We start from the raw sequence: 20439 nt of genomic DNA, 5'->3' as shown, positions 1-20439 counted from the left end.
TGAATTAGCATGATTCTAGCATGAAATGGCATGTTATTAGCATGATTCCAGCATGACTTAGCATGTTACTAGCATGAATTAGCATGATTTTAGCATGGATTAGCATGATTCTAGCATGGATTAGCATGCTTCTAGCACAAATCTAGCATAAATTAGCATGATTCTAGCATGAATTAGCAAGTTATTAGCATGATTCTAGCATAAATTACCGCGTTATTAGCATGAATTAGCTTGATTCTAGCATGACTTAGCATGTTACTAGCATGATTCTAGCATGAATTAGCATGTTATTAGCATGATTCTAGCATGAATTAGCATGTTACTAGCATGATAGATTAAAATAGTTTGAAGATAGATGATAGATAGATGATAGATAGATAGATGCAGTTTATAGATAGATAGATAGATAGATTAAAACAGTTGATAGATAGATAGATAGATAGATAGATAGATAGATAGATAGATAGATAGATAGATTAAAGCAGTTTATAGATAGATAGATAGATAGATAGATTTAAGCAGTTTATAGATGGATGGATGGATGGATAGATAGATAAAATCAGTTTATAGATATAGATAGATAGATAGATAGATAGATAGATAGATAGATTAAAGCAGTTTATAGATAGATAGATAGATAAAAACAGTTGATAGATAGATAGATAGATAGATAGATAGATAGATAGATAGATAGATAGATAGATAGATAGATAGATAGATAGATAGATAGATAGATAGATAGATAAAAACAGTTGATATATAGATAGATGGATGGATAGATAGATAGATAGATAGATTAAAGCAGTTTATAGATAGATAGATAGATAGATAGATAGATAGATAGATAGATAGATAGATAGATAGATAGATAGATAGATAGATAGATTAAAGCAGTTTATAGATAGATAGATAGATAGATAGATAGATAGATAGATAGATTAAAGCAGTTTATAGATAGATAGATAGATTAAAGCAGTTTATAGATAGATAGATAGATAGATAGATAGATAGATAGATAGATAGATAGATAAAAACAGTAGATAGATAGATAGATAGATAGATAGATAGATAAAATCAGTTTATAGATAGATAGATAGATAAAATCAGTTTATAGATAGATAGATAGATAGATAGATAGATAGATAGATAGATAGATAGATAGATTAAAACAGTAGATAAATAGATAGATAGATAGATAGATAGATAGACAGATAGATTAAAGCAGTTTATAGATAGATAGATGATAGATAGATAGATAGATAGATAGATAGATAGATAGATAGATAGATAGATAGATAGATAGATTAAAACAGTAGATAGATAGATAGATAGATAGATAGATAGATAGATAGATAGATAGATAGATAGATAGATAGATAGATAAAATCAGTTTATAGATAGATAGATTAAAGCAGTTGATAGATAGATAGATAGATAGATAGATAGATAGATAGATAGATAGATAGATAGATAGATAGATAGATAGATAGATAGCAGTTTGAAAAGGATAGATAGATAGTTTTGAGGTCACAAAGTTAGATCTAATGTTAAGTCAATGACAGTCTTTTGCAATGGAAGTCTATAGGCCAGTTGTTGCTAGGGTACAGTATCTGGTAGTTAGGGTGTGGCTAGAAAGTTAAAAGCTCATCAGTTATTGGTAGTTTGGTAGTCTGAGTTAAATGAGCTCAGCCATTAGTCTGGTGGACAGTCTGATGCTGAGTTATGAGCTCACAAAGTTTGATCCCATGTTAAATCAATGAGAGTCTTTTGAATAGAAGTCTATGGGACAGTTTCTAGGGTCCAAAAGTGGTTGCTAGGGCGTGGCCAGAAAGTTAAAAGCTCATCAGTTATTGGCAGTTAGGAAGTCTGAGTAAAATGAGCCCAGTTAGAAGTTTGTGTGACAGTCTGACGCAGAGTTATGAGGTCACAAAGTTTGGTCCAATGTTAAGTCTATGGGATTTTTCCGGCGGTCCCGGGACGTTTTTCGGAAAACCGAAAGTCGGATCAGTCGGAAAAGATATAGCAACACGAGTCAGAATAGTTTGGAGGTCTGGTGCGAGTTTGGTGGTCATAGCTTGAAAGGTCTAGTAGGAGATAGTCTTGCAAATTTAGTCTCAGAAGAATAAAAAAAATATATATATATATATATAATAATAAGTTTAGAAAGGATTTCAGTAGTCTGGCTTGTTTCTCAAGCCAGCCTAATTACCACCAGAGTGTCACGTTCATCCGCAGTAAATTGTTTTTACTATTGATATTTGGTACGAGTTAATCAGCAAGTGACGATTTTGTTCTCCTTGATTTGTTGGATGGAAACACTGGTCTATTTGCACATCTTTTATGCATTATTCCAGTTTTGCACATAAATGTAATTAATCATTTTAGATAGAAACAGTTAATACCTACATTTCAGTCACACAAAGAACAAAGTCACGTACGAGAATGGCTTGTCTGATTTTAATAATTAGCTTAAATTCACTGTCCTTCGACATATACTGTAACTAGATTAATCAAATTATTATTTGTTCTAAAACTATTATTTAGTTCTGCTTACATTCTAAATGTCATATCAACCTCTATCACTTGATCAATAATAGATACAGACAAGTGCACTTTAAAAGCTATTAACAGAACAGAATAGAATTAACAGAAACATTCAAAAACAAGTACACAGTACCCGGTTCTCACCAGTGTTATCAGGGCCTGCACGTCCATAGAATAGTAAGGGCGGCGTCTGCAAATCCCCCGGTCCTCACTTTCATCCACAACACCCACCCCCTCCCTCCCGTTCTTCACTTTCAACCGCGAACCGGTCACTTTATTTTTCACTTTTGGGTTGAGGGCTGCGTGATGGCCGTTTGCTACAGTAAACTGGGAGGGGCTTAAGTTTTGAATCCTCATCATGCCGAAACGGCTACAGACTCGTTATCAAGATGATGCATTTGAAGTACTGAGTCAACTCTTTTATAAATGAATTAATAGTTTTAAACACTGTCCACTTTCAGATTTAAGCCTTAGCTGGATAATTCACTTCACTTAGAGCTTTGTTACACACTACATGGAAGGTCATTCTCAAAAACCCATAATAAAGGCTCTTTAACTCACAAATCAGAACCTTTAGATATTCTGACAGTGACTGAGGCTTTCAGTTTCCACAGAAAAGAGCAATGAGCACAGGTTTTAAGCTGTAACCCTGGACCATTCCTAAAATTGGCCAGAATTATACACCTGAACTTTTAAAAATTGCAAGACCATCAATGTTTAATTGTAATTTGAAACTGTAATTTGTCAGCTTCCCAAAAAAGCAACTGAACATGTTCTGTTTGCCAAAATAATAGAATGAACAACTTCCCAAAGAAGAACACTGTGGCAAGTCTGTGTTTTAAGTAAAGTTCTGGTATCTTTTGGCAAAAAGACTATTTGAGACTAGTTACCCAAATGTTTTATGGAACAGAAGCTTCATTAATTTAACTGGTTAACTCAAAAAGAATAAAAGAACATTAATCAGCTAAGATAACAACTCCCTTTTTCATGTGCACACTCTTGGCGACAACACACACATGCTGGATGCAATGCTTTTTTTATATGTCCCGCCCATCCAGGTACTCAGTAATGGGGTCAAATATCACATTAACATTCAATAATAATATTTATTTTGTTACATAATATGTATTAATACATAACATCATCCAAGACTCGAAACACTTTTTCTTCCAGGTTGTGACTTTGTCTACACATTCGTTTATGCAATCCATAGCCAAAATGGTACATTCATTTAGAAACATTCATGTTAATATACCCTGTCCTCTGAATACCTCCCATTTTGTGAAGAAGTCCTGTAGTTGCCATAGGCCATACTTTCACTGTCTTGACCACAGGTGTAACAGTTTTAATTTATGCTGTCTACTGTGAATAATGTAAGTGTAATCGATGGTCCTGATAGACCTGAGTCTGGGTAAACCTGGACTCTACTCATATACAAAATTAGAGTGAGCCTACATTTTTTTGCAGCCTACCTCTGATTTTCTTACCTGAGTCTGCAGTCGTCATCTGAGCAAGTGCTTCCCAACAGTAAGCAACTTATCTTAATTTGAGAGTATTCATTTGGTTATGCCACAGAAAGTAAACATTCAGGAAATTGTGTTGTCTGTAAAATCCTAATTGTGCTGCATCTGTGGATAGTCTTAAATATTGCTATCTGTGTTTTTAATATTAATAAATTTATAGCTCAACAGTGTTAACATTTATTAAAATTTTACAGTGAAGATTATTTATAGTATGCAGTGTTAAATTTGATTATTATGCATTTTATTTAACTGGAAACTAGTTAGATACCTCAGAAACCTGAAAGCAGTTTATTTTAGTAGTATCTTTGCTATATTGTATACATTTAGTATTGTATTTTGCTTGTATTTTTTTTTCTTTTTGTTGACAGCATCCTGTTTTTTTTTTCATTGAACTTATCATATACAGAACCACGGCGAAATCAAAACCGAACCATCATAAGTCTGTATTGTTGCACCATTAGAAAATATGCTTTGACACATTGTAAAAGTACTACCGAAATAAAATATAAATGTGCTCAGGTACAAATGTACAAAATGACAGTACAAATGAGTCCTCAGGACCACGATTGATAACCAACAGTTTACCAAAACGTCAAGATATACACAGGTTTAAAATCAAGTTTCAGGCTGATGTTCAGTGTCCTTTGTTTTTTCTTGATTAGAGGTCATCTTTAAGTCCGTGTCCTGTTTGTGTTCGTTTGCATCTTGCATTCTGGGAAAAATCCAAAAAAGAAAAAAACATTATTGCCAGTAATATCAAGGAATTGCCTTCAAAATGCCTAATTAACAGAGATATAGCTAACACATTATGCCTGTTTTACATGTATGCGCAGTGTGTATGGAGAGTAGAAGTAGTGCGCAGGCATTTGCCTTTCACAATGGCTGCTTTTGCATCGTGCAGTGGATTGGCAACTGTTGCACAGATTAATCTATCTCTGTGTATTCTATCTAGTTACATATTTATCTATGTATACATAAATTCTTTTATTTTTACTGTTCATCTGCACTAATGCCCACGGCAACTTCTTACCATGCTGTTTTCTTAACCTGCAAGTCTTTACAAATTATATAGATCCTAAAGAGCCAAATGCTTCTTAAAGTCTATGGGTGTCATTCATCTCTTTTAAGGTGCATTCCGTCAGAAGACAATCGCCTGTGATATCAAGTAATTTTGTTTTAGATTGTCAGCATAACATGTACGCATATAGTTATAATAATATTTATAGAATATAGTAATAATGATAGTAATTTATGATCAAACTAGTGTGCAAGTAAAGCAAAACCATTAGTAAAATTGTTTTAAATTTGGTTTAGTAGTTCAGGCGCAAATAAAGGTTTTTACATTTTTTTTATCATTTAAGTTCACTGCCATATTAATTCAAAAAGGCAATTTTTGAGAGCGGAAAAGAGAAGTAGGGATTCGGGTCTCCTAGAGGGGTGTGCTGCCATACAAAGGCAAAAGACCTTAACTCGCTAAAGGGTTAAATTAAGAAAAATGACTTTAAAGATTTTTTGTTGTACATAGTGTGAGTACGCCCTTGTTGTACATAGTGTGACATAGTGTACTCACACTGTACATAGTGTGAGTACGTCCTTGTTGTACACTAAGGGCGTACTCACACTATGTAAAGCTACCTTGAAACAAGCCAAAGCACGCTTGCCCCCCCCCTACCCCCCGTCTCCCCCAACGGCCCGCACTCACATTACATTCGGGCCTAAGCACGCTTACGTCATCGATGATGCGCTGGTCAGAAGCGATCTCGCTCAGCACAGTGGACATTTCTTTAGTTATGTCGTTGGGCCAGAGCCGGCCAAGTGAACCATGCCTGAGCCCAATTCAGCACACTCACACTTCTCAAATGATCTGGGAAACGGGCCTGGGCACGGTTCGGATAGCATAGTGTGAGTAGGCACTGAGCTACATTCCCCAACTAGGTTGTTGTTCGAAGTGGTGTTAGTAAGGCCAGCAGAGGGTGCTCAACCTGTTGTCTGTGTCAGTCCTAATGCCCCAGTAAGAGTGAAGAGAACACAATACTGTCAGTGGGCAAAACCGAGGTCCTGACTCTCTGTGGTCATTAAAAATCCCATAGCAGTTCTCAAGAAGAGTAGCGGTGTAACCCCAGTGTCTTGTCCAAGTTCTCTCTTGAGCCATTAACCATCATGGCCTCCCAATCATCCCTGTCTCTATCACCATCGCTCCACTCCACCAATAGCTGTGTCCTGTGGCTGCAGTCGCATCATCCAAGTGCATCCTGCACACTGGTGTTGGTGTGAAAGGACAATTCCCTATACACGATAAATGTGCTATATAAATTTACATTACATTACATACACTCTCCTGCCTTGCCGCAGCAGTTAAACACTTTCGCAGGAGTGCACATTGCCTTTCAATACTGCCTATCATTGCACCACTCTAGCAGAAGTGACCACTCTCGCTTGAGCCACTTACACTTGACACCTGTTTTTAACTTTGCTCCTGCAGGAGCCTCTCTTTCTTCTAACACAGTTGCCTCAAAGCAAGAACCTCACTTGTTCGAGTCCAGGCTGGTCTAGTTGGCATTTCTGTGTGAAGTTTACATGTTCTCCCCATGGTCACGTGGGTTTTCCTTGTCCTCATTTGTAAGTCGCTTTGGATAAAAGCATCTGCTAAATGACTAAATGTAAATGTACTCTGGTTTCATAGCCTTCCATAGCCCAAAGACATGTAGTATAATTGAATTAAATAAACCAAATTGACACAGTATATGAGTGTTATAGACTGGGCATTTACCGCATAACCATACAAGCTGACGTGTTAAATGAATATACCACCTACATGTTCATTAATAAAATAAATTAATTAAAAGCTGTTTATGTGGTGAGATTTTTGTATTTATGTTTAAGCTGTTTATAGATGACACTTAATAGCCATGGTCTTCACATTAATATTAATTTATATGCATCTAGTCTCATGTAGCCATACTCAAGACTTATGGCTTTGAATGTTCAAGGACTGACCTGGGCTGAGGAGCAGGTTGGATACTTTGCAGGACATCCCAACTGGATGTTAAGCTTGCCATGATGAGAGATAAAACAAACAAAAGAAATCACAGGCAAAAGAAAAGGTATGTTAAAGACGAAAACAGAAACACAAGACAAACTAGTCTAAATACATTTTTGAATCAGATGTTTTTTTTAAATAAATATTCTGCACTGAAAACACAAATTATAAATACAAAAAATTACAGGAGTTTCCCATGAAATAATAAAACAGGAGGGTGGTGGCAGGTGATCGTGTTATCTTTAAATAGCATTAATCTCTAAAAAACACACAAATAAACAATTGTACAGAATATTTAAAAAAGTCTTACCGAATAGTTTTTACAATGAACCAGATAATAACAGCCAAACCAATACATCCAAACAGAGATCCAATCACAATTGCTGCAATTTCACCTGAGACAGAGACAAGATGTTGTAATAAAAAGATGCAATAATATATGAGCATAAATATAGCATAAAGATATAGAGCCGACTAAAAACATAACAAAGAAAAAATATTTTCAAATATTGAATGTTTACACATTCAAATTACTAATATACTAATTAGTATTAAGTGTTTCTCACCAGCAGTATAGATTTGAACTGAGACTGGAAAAGGGAACAGTGTGAGAAAAAAAGAAGTTATAGGCAGTACAAGAAAATGTTAATTATTTTGTTGATTCATACCACTTCAATGATAAAAAAAAGTTCAACCAAAAATTATGACATCATTTGCTAATCCTTATGTTATTTCAACACCATATATTATATATTTTTTGGGAATACAGTTTTTTTTTTCAAGAATCAGTATGTAGATATACTCTATAACAAAATATATCAGAAGCAATCCATATGACAAATGTAAACTGGAAGATATTTTATCATAAATTCTCTTATACCTGTATGTATATATAAATTATATATATATATATATATATATATATATATATATATATATATATATATATATATATATATATATATATATATATATATATATATATGCTGGATTAAGTAATTTGTAACACATTTCCATGGATAAAAAGGATGAACTGAAATTTGGCTGTTGCAGTTTTAGTTTCTGTTTACTTTTTAAGAATTCTATTATTTAAAAATACCATTGACAAAATAAAGTGTTACTGGTTTTAAATGACATGAGAGTCAGCAAATGATTACACAGTTGTGATTATATAACCCTTTACATATGTGCTTTCAAGTCCTTAGAAGAAAAATCATTGAGTATCTGACACATTTATTTTTATGCTAGAAACATTCGAAACAGTCCTAAATTCCTTCCTCAAGTGCTATTACATCTGTTTCATACTGCTCTCCCAACATGTAAACAAACTGTACGGTTACATAAACCCTCACCCACAACCATATTCTCTCTTCCCCTCCCTTTTTCATTATTTCCCTCTCTTTCCTACCAGGAATGAAAGAGGACAGGACAGTTCTGTGGTTAAGTTGTTGTGTGGCACGGTAGTTATCCTGGAGAATGGTGGGTTCTTCCTCTTCTGCCTTACTGGAATACAATACTGTCTCTAATTTTAACAACTAATATAAGAACAAGAGAAGAAATTTGAAATATGTTATTTTTGTTATTTAACTGTTAAACTGTTTGAAAAGAAGTTTTTGAGATTTCAGAAGTTCCCCATTTAAAGGTGCAGTAGGTGAACTGTGAAAAAGCTTATTTGGTATAATATCATTGAGAACACATGTCCCTCCCTGCCTGAAGTTGTGAATGCACACACGACGAATAGATGACCACATTTTAACACTATATCACATCATTCACCAAAGAGAAGACTTACTAGTACTTTATAATAAATACCGCAATTCCAAACTTTTTGAAAACTGTATTATATCTAGCACGTTTCAGTTGTATACCAAGCCAAACATACATGTCCTAATGTGCAGTATTTCATGCATGCAAAGATTTCCATGGTGAACGTTTGGTTTTGTCTGCTGACATCTACGCAGACAAGCACTTTGTGCAGTGTTCCCATAGTTGTTGTCAGCACAATGTAGTAGAGGAGTAAAAGGAAAAAAGGACTGCTAAAAACAGAAATATTCTGTCATCCGTATTGCTTTTTACTTTACACTTAAGTTATCAAGACATGACCGGCATCGCTGCTACTCACAGCGATTGTGTTTAAAGAGTGTTCATATTGTTTTATGTAGGGATGCACAGATATAATTTTTTTGGCTGATATCGATAACCGATAACTCTTCAGACTTAGAGGCCGATAGCCGATATATAGAGCCGATAATTATAAATATTTCAGAATGTTACATTTTGAGATTGAACTGCTCTTATGAACTGAATAGTCTATACTCAAAGCAAAAAAGCTATAGGTTTAAAATTGCAAAGTGATTATATAGACCTATATTCACGGTTTTACATAAATCAGCAAGCAAAAAATAAATTATTTCCTTTTCTTCATAGTAAATTAACATGCAACTTGACTGTTGCACAAAAATAATAGGTTAAATAACAAAATGGGATTTAATCAACAAGGAAGGTAAATATATTTTTAAATAAAATGAAAATGAAAGAGCTAAGGACTGAAACCAGCTGAAATGTTCTTGAATAAAATGTATTACAGTAATGTACATATGTAAAAATATATAATGTCCGAAAAAGCCTTTTTTTAGAGGTGTTTTGACAGTTCAGAGCCACCATACAAGCGAACAGCTGGATACAGATTGTATTACTTTAGAAAATGGCGTTTTAGATTTTTTTAATGTAATCAATATGAATATTCTGATCAAACTGAATACAATCTTACATTAACAACACATGGCAAGCAACGTGTTGACAATAACAAATAATCATATTAGATTACAAACAACCCAACAAGTTGTTAAGCACATGTACATCGCTGCTGTTATGTTTGCACATGTGATATTTTTTTCCTGGGGCGATTTAAAGCAAAATAAACAATGGCACACATTTAAACATATCTACAATGATAAGGAATATGGTTACTTACTGAGTTATTAACGCAAAGCAATACCACATGAAGAAAGGACGGACTTTGAAGGAATAAATAATGTTAGAAGAGTACCATTATAGTGCACTGGACAAGTCTGAACAAGTTCCACCCACACATACGCAAGGCAGGCAGTTCTGTACAATTATGTAATTTATCGGCCGATAACGATATGGCCGCCGATATATCGTGCATCCCTAGTTTTATGCTTGACCAACTAGATAAATGCTTAGGCATATTTAACTGACTATATTTTGATTAAATTATAATTTACAAGTTTTAAAACATGCATACCTGTCAGAGCAAAGCATACAAAACAGCATGCAAAAGCGTTATTGAAAGAAGCTCTGCCATAGTCACTTTTTCTGTTAGCAGCAGCAGGTCACCACGCTCCATGTGAATGCGCAAATTATGCATCTATATGTGTTATATCTGCGCAGATATACAAAATTACATTCGTTAAATGACAGTTTGGGCTACCTTACGTAATGATCAGCCTAAAGTGTTTAATTGGCCAAACATTTTTTAGTCCTATGCCTTACCCAGGAGGTAAAATACATATTAAGGGTGTCATGATCCTTCAAATCCTCGATCGATTACATTTTCGATTCTAAAGGCACGATTCGATTCGATTTTCGATTATGAATAATTAATTAATTAATGACGAATGAATTATTTGTAGCCTACCGTTTAAACTACCTGAACTGCATGGTCTTTGTTTTACCCATAAACAAATCATACAGTAAATGAATAAAGGCAAGTTACACACATAATTACCACCTGTCAATCACTTTTTCTGCGGGACTCGTGAATAGGCAGTGATCTGTGTCGTTATAATGGTGTCAGTAAAAAAGACGCACAACCAACAGGAACCAGCCAACAGTATCTGAGGTGTTTGCTAAAATGACTAAGTACAAGTGAGTGAAAGATTGAAGCAGTCCTCTGACTGCCTGGACCTGCTGTCTCGAGCGCATGGCTGTGTGTGCGTCTGTGTCTGTGTAGTCACGTGATGTTCATTTTCAGAGGTAGAGGAAGGAGAGCTGTTTAGAAATGCTACACGCCACTGTGGATGTCAAATCGTTGTTGTTCTAAAATGCCATTTAAAAACAAAGAAAGTGTAAACATGGCCTTAGTGTGTACTTTTTGCGAGCGGATTTGCAACGGGGGCGGGCGGAGGTGTTTTTTTTTGTCGACAACACGAACGTTGTCAACATAGCTCACTGGAAATCCAAAATGCTTACACACCGGCGACTTCATTGAAAGAGGAGAGGGTTTAAGTTCTGTCGACGGGTCTCCTGCTTCTGCAGTTTAACAAGCACTTCAACAAGCCTGTTTATTTCCCCGCTTGGCAAGCCAAGCTGACGTGACATGGGGGCGTGGCAGCATCGACGATTCTATTTTTTGATTCGATAATCGAAATCGAGCATAAATTTAGATCGATTTCGATTTAAAATCGGAATCGTGACACCCCTAATACATATGCATTTAGATCATTTGCAATAATGATTACTATTGCAATGCGAAGAAACTTTCAACCAGCACAACAAAAGATCTGAAGACAATCCCCTATTGCACCTTTAAGTATTAAAGATAACACATGGATTTCTGTACCTGCGAGTGAGAGATTTTAACCCTTTCATTGAAGATGGTCCAGAGGACACTCTCGTGGCAGGGTGGGGTGGTGAGTGAGCCATTGTAGCGAAAATATTGGCTGAGATTTTCAGGTAACAGAGACTGTAAATCAAATGATGGGATAGCCACCTTCTGTCCTGTAACAAGTTAGACAAGTAGGCTATCAAAAGTTGCAAAAGTGTCTTATATTTTTTTAAACAAAAACCTGAGGCACAATAAATCACACGAAGACATACAAAAAGACGTGCCTGCATATCTGATGCGTCCCAGATAGTTAAAAATACTTCCATATGCCTGATTAACCTCTTCACCTGTCTGACAAAATAAACAACAGAATGAGATGCAGATACAGTTGTAATGTTAATTGATAACACACACACATACTGTATGTCAACACATTTTGAATCTTAATATAGTTAGAGAAAAGGTACACTCACCTCAATTAGGATCCCTAACACAGCCAGGCCATTCTTCTGCATCATAGCTTCTGACAGATTTGCATAAACCTCTGTATTGTAATGGACAATATGAAGCTGACAGAAAAGAGAGGGTGTGTGTGATTAGGGTATAACATAATTAGGAAGTTCTGCATGCTGCATATCATGCAATAGACATCTTGTTTTCTAAAGTTGTCATGCAACGAAAGTTCACCATCAGGAGGAAAAATTCAATGCTATGTGGAAAACTTCCACTATGGGGATTTTATTAGAATCCAATCATCTGAAAAAGTTATAAAACGGGCCAATGAGTTGACAGCATCAGCGTGCACATCTGGTTGCACATCAGGCTGCTTTCAGAGCCTTTCACAAAGCTTCTAAAAGAGTCTTATGAGGGTTTCTCCGACTGTGATCAACAGAGAGAGAGAACGAGAAAGCAGCCTGCTTCTCCCGGTCCAGAGTGTGCGATACGCGGTGAGACAGTTGAACTGGGTTTCTTCCTTGCCTGACGTTCTTTGGGTCCAGTCATCCAGAGTGGTTTGTATTGTTGCAAGTTTCCTAAAAGAGCAACACGGTCGTGCAAAGCGTCATTTTCAAGATGTCGTTTCGAACGTGCGTTTCTGGATGCGGTGGTTCCCTGTCCCTGATGATGGGTACGAGCACTGTGTTGCATGTCTGGGGGTCCAATCTGTTTATGCGGTGCTTGCGGACAGTGCATGCCATCAATGTGATGGTATGTCTGTTGCGTAGTTAAGATCTTGGCTCGCTCTTGCAAACGAGTGACCCGCCCCAGTTGTCCCCTGCATCGCGGCTTTTACATTCTTTACAATATTTACATGTTCTTTTAGGGCGTACTCACACTAACAGTGTGCCAGAGTGCTTTACATGGGCTTTAGCGCGGTACACTTGTGTGTGAGTGCAAAACGCGCCTATCCCCGAAACTGAAAGCGAGACGTGACTTTTAAGGGTCTGTTTCTTATGGATTTATTAATCATTCTTACTGTTTAGTGAACGCAAACTGTCGTAGTTTATTAAAGACACAAGCCCCTTACTGCCCCACAGCTGCACACCTTCAGCAAACCTAATTTTCCTAATTCTTGCAGCCCGAGGACTTTATGACTGTTTATGAGCGTCAAAAGTGGCGGATCTGATCTGCGAATTTTGTCATTTGTGCCACACTAGCCACTGCGTAATATGCGAAGTGAAGTATAAGCAGTGAATGGTTCAGTCCTGATTTACCCCCACGCAGTTTATGTAATGGTATGGCCCTGATGTGTGTGTGTGTGTAGTTAAAGATGTGTGCGCACTGGTGTGTGTAGCCTGCAGTGCGTGTTTTAATAATGACAAAAAGCAAAAGTTACAACACGAAGCTCGCCTAACTTTAAAATGATTTTGAGGCAGAGGAGGTGGGAAAGGGCCATAATTGCAGCTTGCGCTTATGTTTGTTTACCTTTCGGAGTCCCAGCTATCACGCAGTTATCCTCATTAGTCACAGAGGACGACGCTTGTGGTTGGCACGTTGTTATGATGACTGCGCCGACGTGATCTTTTTGCAGTCAAACAATGCAAAAATGCTTTAAAGTGCAGTGTACGCGCATTACAGCCTCACATTTGACAAGCTCTGAGCGAGTGGGCGTAACCGTCGTAAACTATTGATTTTTAAGATAGCCTCCCTGCAGCCAGTCACCAGCATTTGATCTGAGCACATTAAGGATGCCGCAGGTTTTCTAGCTCACAGACGTTGACAAGATTATACCCTTGGGTATCGAAATTTGGTACCGAACAAAAATTATTTTTTCGATACTCGATAGTATCAAGACGATTCGGTCGGTGCTTAAAAGGTATCAAACTCGATACCCAGCCCTATAGGTGCCTGCTATGAGCGATCCCCACTGGCTCATATGCTCACTCAGCCATGATGTAGTCCCCACTTTTTAGGCGGGCTCGTGTCTTCCCTCCCCACTAACCGACTTCTCATATGAGTATTTCCTCTTTCAGGGCTAGACCATATGCTTTCTTGCCCCCAGGTGTCCCCATTTGGGCAGCAGATGGTCTCCGCAGCCTCCTCAATATCTGGACTGCACGCTTTCCCAATGTTTAGTCATTTTAAAAAACATTACTAGAATTAACTAGGTATATTTTTAGACTCCCCACAAATATATCTGAACCAGTGAAACTTCTCAGGTTAGAGCTTGGCATAACCAAGTTTCAATCGTTGTGGTTCTTTCCCCATAGTGAACGTTTTCCACATAGCATTGAAGTTCCCCTCCCCGATGGGGAACGCAACAGTTACTTAAGTAACCCTCGTTCCCCAAGGAAGGAATAGAAACACTTTTTCTGATGACAGTGAAAACACTTTAAATACACATTTTTGTTTTTTTAAAATGATAACAGTAGTAGCCCCCAACGCTCAACAAATTTGAGTCTATTATATATTTCTGACCCAAGTAATGCTTAATTATAGTGATATCTGCTTATTAGATTTACAAACCTCTGCTGAAGTGCTCTGTCCATTAATAGTGTGTTCGCTTCCTGTTGCTATGCCCACTCCATTACCCCAGTGCAGGTGCAGCTGCACAGCACTATAATGTGATGGCAACCCCCCTACACCCATCCAGTGGGGCAATGTCATCTGCACTGTGTAAGAAATAAAACAGAAGGGACAAATAAAGGGTAAGGAGGGTTGTGTATTTCACTTTTTCAGTATTTTAGAGTCATGTGAATTTAATACATAAATGATATTGATAAAATAATATTAAAAATTATAAAATTACCCACCAAGCATGGTAAACCACCCTGGTTTAAAGGGCACATAATAATTTTAATTGTTCAGGAATACCACAAGTCTCTATAAACTTTGAACTAATTTACCCGTGTGGCCATTATTAGAGAGGATGAATGGTCTTCTCCCAGGCTGGTTGTATCCCATGGGCTGCACAGGAATTAGTGTTGGGTCATGTAGTGTTTGTGATGTGTCCACATTTACAGGTGACTGATTGAAACCACCACATTCAGGAAAGAACTCAATCCATTCTGGTTGTCCCACAGCACCTAACACAAAAGGTGTTACAGTGAGGTGAATGTTGCGGTGGAAGTTGGTCAATAAAAATTTGTAAAAAATTTGTACATTTAAAAAAATTCTAAATTTAAAATTGGCCCAATAACTCTGTACCCGAATGGCAGTCCTCATCTTGCCCCCAGGAGCCCTCACTAGGCCCTGGATGGGCAGGCCCTATTTTAATGTTTAAAGATTTGAAATAGTTCCTCCTCTGATTTGTATGAATGAAAGTCACTATATATGTGACATTGTCCCATTCAAGACATATTTTACCATGTGTCATTGAACTTATTCCTCTTAACAATTTAATGTGTGTATACATTTAAAAGCGGTGTAGAGGAAGACTTGTAATCTAACTGAAAACAAGAAACTATATACAGCGTGGCCAACACAAAGAGATCTACTGACAGCTGCCCAACTTCTCTGGATAATGGAGTTTGCATTGTCTGTACTTCCACAATATCTTGGAAGCTGTTTTATTATCACTGTAATGGATTGTATACACTAGTGGACTATAATGTTAGGTCTTTTACAGCACACCTTGATTGTTGGACTGTTTTAGAGCAGGGGTTCCCAAACTTTTCAGCCCGCAACCCCCAAAATGAGAATGCCAGTGACTCGTGACCCCCAATATTCTCTGAGGTGGTGGTTATAAATACAGAAAGCTTGTATGCAATGACGCACACACACCAATAGACCCAAGTCTATTCTTCGTTTTTTTTATGTATGTCAGTGCTGTAAATGGGCTAGAAAAATTAACCTGGTGTTACAAAATCTGCTGCATCTGACAGTATTGCTGTGTCTTTAGTATAATGTAATTACCCGAGAAGTCACAATCCAATAGAACTAGTAACTATAAACTACTATAGTAACTATATAGTTTATAGTAACTATAAACGACTATTTTTTCTCATCAGTAGGTTATTGATAAAATACAGTAAGTTTTAAGGTTTAATAAAAATTAATTGATTTTTGAAAATCACCAGGCGACCCCCCTTCATTGTCCCGCGACCCCTCGGGGGGTCCCGACCCCCACTTTGAGAACCTCTGTTTTAGAGTATGGGTTTCTTGTTTTATTATGTTGTCTATAAATACACCTTTCCTACTATAGTTATTTTTCTGTCATTCCTTTAACACTTTCACACAGCTAGAATTGTATTTTAAACTTTGTTACCTCCTTCTGAGGCAGAGACCCAGATAGCAGAACTTAAAATAACATTAATATTGAATTAACAATCAAAAGGTAGAAACTTCAAAATTGAATCACTGTATAGGTCAAGTGAGGACTTCCTGGGACTGCGTGATTGCTGACATGTAAGGCTAGCACTAATATGCTAACGTTTTGCCAGAGAGCCAACTCTCAATGGCCCTGCACTTGCGGCTCAGTGGAGCCCTGATGTCAGCCCTAAGTGGGCCCCATTAAGAACCTGCATAGGTTTATTTGCAGGGGAATATAAGTAGTTTTTCAGGATTAATGTGCGTTTATGTGCATGTTGTTCTTGAAAGATTATATAATTATAAAATGATTTATATGGTGACACAGAGGCGCAGTAGGTAGTGCTGCCGCCTCACAGCAAGAAGACCCCTGGGTCTCTGGTTTAAGCCTTGGCTGGGTCAGTTGGTGTTTTTTTTTTGTGGAATTTGCATGTTCTCCCTGCGTTCACGTGGGTTTCTTCTGGGTGCTCCGGTTTCCCCCACAGTCCAAAGACATGTGGTACAGGTGAATTGGGTAAGCTAAATTGTCCATAGTGTATGAGTGTGTGTGGATGTTTCCCAGAGATGGGTTGCGGCTGGAAGGCCATCCACTGCGTAAAAACGTGCTGGATAAGTTGGCAGTTCATTCCGCAGTGGCGACCCCGGATTAATAAAGGGACTAAGCCGATAAGAAAATAAATGAAAGATTTGATTCACAGATTTAAACAACGTGGCTATAAAACAGAGTAATCTATAAATCTTATAATAAAGCAAAATATAGCAACAGAGATGAACTGTAATCCTGTAATCCACAATATCCTATGGCCCTACATTATAAAAATCAAGGTCACGGCAATCACAGTTCATTAAAAATAGTTGGTATCGAACATGTTTTTAATTCTACAAGAGGAGAAGACAGGAATAAAAGGTTAAAACAGAGAGACTTTTTGTATCTATACATTAAAAGCAACCAGATTTTCAGGTTTAAATGGCGAATTAGACTTTTCTTCTTTTTTTGTTAATCAAACAGTTTCTCTACAGATGCTTTACAGATTATCATATATCGTTAAATATGTATGTGTTTGTATATATATATATATTCTTATGTGTACATGTTTATACATATGTATGTATGTGCACATGCATGTGTTCATATGGGTGTATATATGTATAAGCCATGTCTAAGCATATCTATCGGTACATACTTGTTTATTAGCTCTATATATATATATATTTTTTTATTCATATATGCAAGTGTATGTCTGTGTATCTGTGTTCTATCTATGCCGAATTAATGATAATAGTTGACCTTATTTGTTAAATTATTTGAGTATTGTTGATGAGATGATTAGCTCAGTCATGTAGTACTCAAAAGAGACTCTCGACGCACCTGACCGCTGTTACCCTGATGAAGGCAGTTTCCTGTCGAAATGCATAGGTTTTTTAAGACTTAGCCATGTGAATAAAGGCTTTTTAAATTTTCTAATTTTTTTGAGTGCCTTGGACTGATTGTTGACTGTTGTTGTTTTGATGAATTCCTTACCCAAAGAGCACTGACCAATTATTTGAGTAACCCCCTGAGCGCTTTTTGTTTGTTGTTTTTGAGTCTGGAAATATTATTTCATAATTGCAAAATCATAGCCTAGAAAATTACCACGAAGGAGCATTATATAGGCATTTTAAGAAGTAATTTTTCACCAATATTCCACACAAGAAGAGGAAATGGACTTAGCTGTTTTCCTGCTTTCCCTTGTGATTACAGGATCACTTTTTTTTTAGTCCAAAATATAACATATTTTGAAGAATTGTTTAAATTATAATGTATATCTCACAAAAAAAGAATGTGTAATTGTATAAATCTTCCAAAAAAAATTGTGCAATCTATGGATGTTTGAGTGATCTCTTATTATACTGTTATCTTATCAGCCAAAGCAACAAAGAGACGGAAAAATACCTGCATTATAAGGATTATATGAGTAAGCCAGAGTACATCTTACATGGATGCAGAAATATAGTATCAACAAAGATATAAAGCAGAAGCAAATAAAAAATTCAACCAGATAAATACTAAATATTAACATGTTATGTATTTTAATGTATTATTACAGTGATAAATTATTTGTTTCCAAATAATTCCAAAATTCCAAATGGTCTTCATTATTTTCAGAAGCATGATGTGTATTTATTAATACACTTGTAATCATAACTATATCATAAGTATCAATTAATATAGATTTGTTGTTAGTTATCATAATATAACAATCCCTGATTAATTGAGATTTTCACTGGTATTGAGGCTTTTATGAGTTAACGTTAATGTGTAAAACGAGCAACGTTGCAGATCATCATTTGACTCAAGAGGAACTCACAAGTTATAAGATAATAGGTGGCCCAAAGCCCCTGCCTGATGGCTCTTCCAATAAAGCCCTGGAAGTGACAGTGAAAACGCAAGCATGCTTTTTTTTTGTCCAGGCAGTGAAACGTGGCTATTGTGAAGTATTAGCTAAGTGTTAAGTCATGCAAAATAATGAGGAGGCACATGGTTTCAAAACAAAGACTACATACACACATGTTCATTGTCAGTCTGCATGATTATAAATACAAAGACAGGGCAGTAAAAAAAAACGTTTTTTAAAGACAAATCTAATAAAAAAATCTATTTTGAATTTCAGTGAGTTTGTTTCTGCTTGGTGCCAAGTCAGGTCTGACCCACATAGTCATTAGAGGCGCACTCAGATCTTGTTCACAAAGAAGATTATTCCCTCAAACCCCTGCTAAACTCTCTGTCTCTGTGGTTACCAAGGTGATCTCTTTGACAACACTGTACCACACATTCTCCATCTGACCTCTTGCATGATGCCCCAAATATTTGTTTGATTAGATTATTTCATATTTAACGAGTGTTTAATAATAAATAATAGACTATAAATAATACAGAAAAAGATATTTTCCAAAGAACATAAACATTTTAGAATGAAGACATGTATCTGCTTCTTTTTCCATTTAAGTAAAACATTGTTTCTCACCTCAAAAATATGTAAAATAATAATTTATTGTATAGCAGTAAGTATAGCAGTAAATAAAAAGCTGTATGTTTGTAATCATAAATGATATGCCTTACATCACTTACTCACCTGTGCTTATTTACTTTTATCAGGAAATTTTTTTATTTATTTCCTTATTTATTGTTTGTTTTCTGTTTCTTCTAAAATGAAATTGGCTTATGAATGAGAAATTTAAACCTAATCACAAGGGAATGCAATGCAAGTAAAATAGAAAAGTCACAAAATCTTGGAAAACTTAAAAAGAAGAAATAAAGAACTGTATTACCTGTATATGTCCATTTTGTTGCTATGAAAACAAGGAAACAGGGAATAAAATATTAATTAAGCCTGATTTCTCAAATGAATAAATAAATAATTATCAACAGCATACATGGACAACTGGTAACACCAGAACAGTTTAATTCTTGTTTATTAAATGTTGCTAAATTCATCTGTGTTTAGTTGTAATGGTAACCATAAAGGCGGTTTTTCAGGCTACTGGATTAATGAAACACAAATAAATCTTACCACTTCCTGAGCACTCCACACACTTCAAAACAAAAGAAAAAGCCAAGGTTGTCCAGATATGATCCATGATTTTACTATTCTCCCTACATGCAACTTACACTCACACAGTTAATATCAAATTTAGACACACTAGTAAGGATTAAAGGAAAATTGAATGGAAATAATCATTTGCTGCTGGTCACTGAAAAGTTGCAAGGAAAGCCTGGCTGCAGGGGTACTTTGGTGATAAATAGGGGGAGGTGGGGGGAGAGAGAGAGACAGAGAGAGAGAGACTCAAGAGTAGTAATACTACTGACCCAACTGCACAGCCGAATTAAGAACACTTTGGGTCATGGTGTCAGGATGAAATAATGGACCAAAAAGCAGAGGATAAGTTAAACAAGATTCTTGACTAAGAAATAAACACCTACGAAGGCGAGTTGCCAGACAACCAAAAAACTCCAAAGAACTTTAAGTGAGAGCATA

General features: G+C 36.3%; 1 protein-coding gene and 1 long non-coding RNA gene across 3 annotated transcripts in view; both read right to left on the bottom strand.

Annotated features, from left to right (window-relative positions):
* LOC147833274 (uncharacterized) overlaps positions 1-20439 on the bottom strand; it is a 331056-nt gene that overhangs the window by 261464 nt on the left and 49153 nt on the right. The window lies entirely within an intron of this gene.
* On the bottom strand, positions 4634-20177 carry ca14 (carbonic anhydrase 14). Of its 2 annotated transcripts, NM_001328144.1 has the most exon segments (12): positions 4634-4779; positions 7065-7118; positions 7418-7502; positions 7674-7697; positions 8516-8642; positions 11693-11850; positions 11962-12028; positions 12151-12246; positions 14642-14787; positions 15022-15201; positions 19733-19753; positions 19975-20177. In NM_001328144.1, coding segments are annotated over 12 exon segments (1122 nt in total). In that variant the 5' UTR covers positions 20042-20177; the 3' UTR covers positions 4634-4682.

Source organism: Danio rerio, chromosome 16 (genome assembly GCF_052040795.2).
Source record: "Danio rerio strain M-AB ecotype USA chromosome 16, GRCz13ab, whole genome shotgun sequence".
NCBI lineage: Eukaryota > Metazoa > Chordata > Actinopteri > Cypriniformes > Danionidae > Danio > Danio rerio.
Note: the sequence above shows the minus strand (reverse complement) of the source record. Positions and strands in the feature narration are given on the sequence as shown.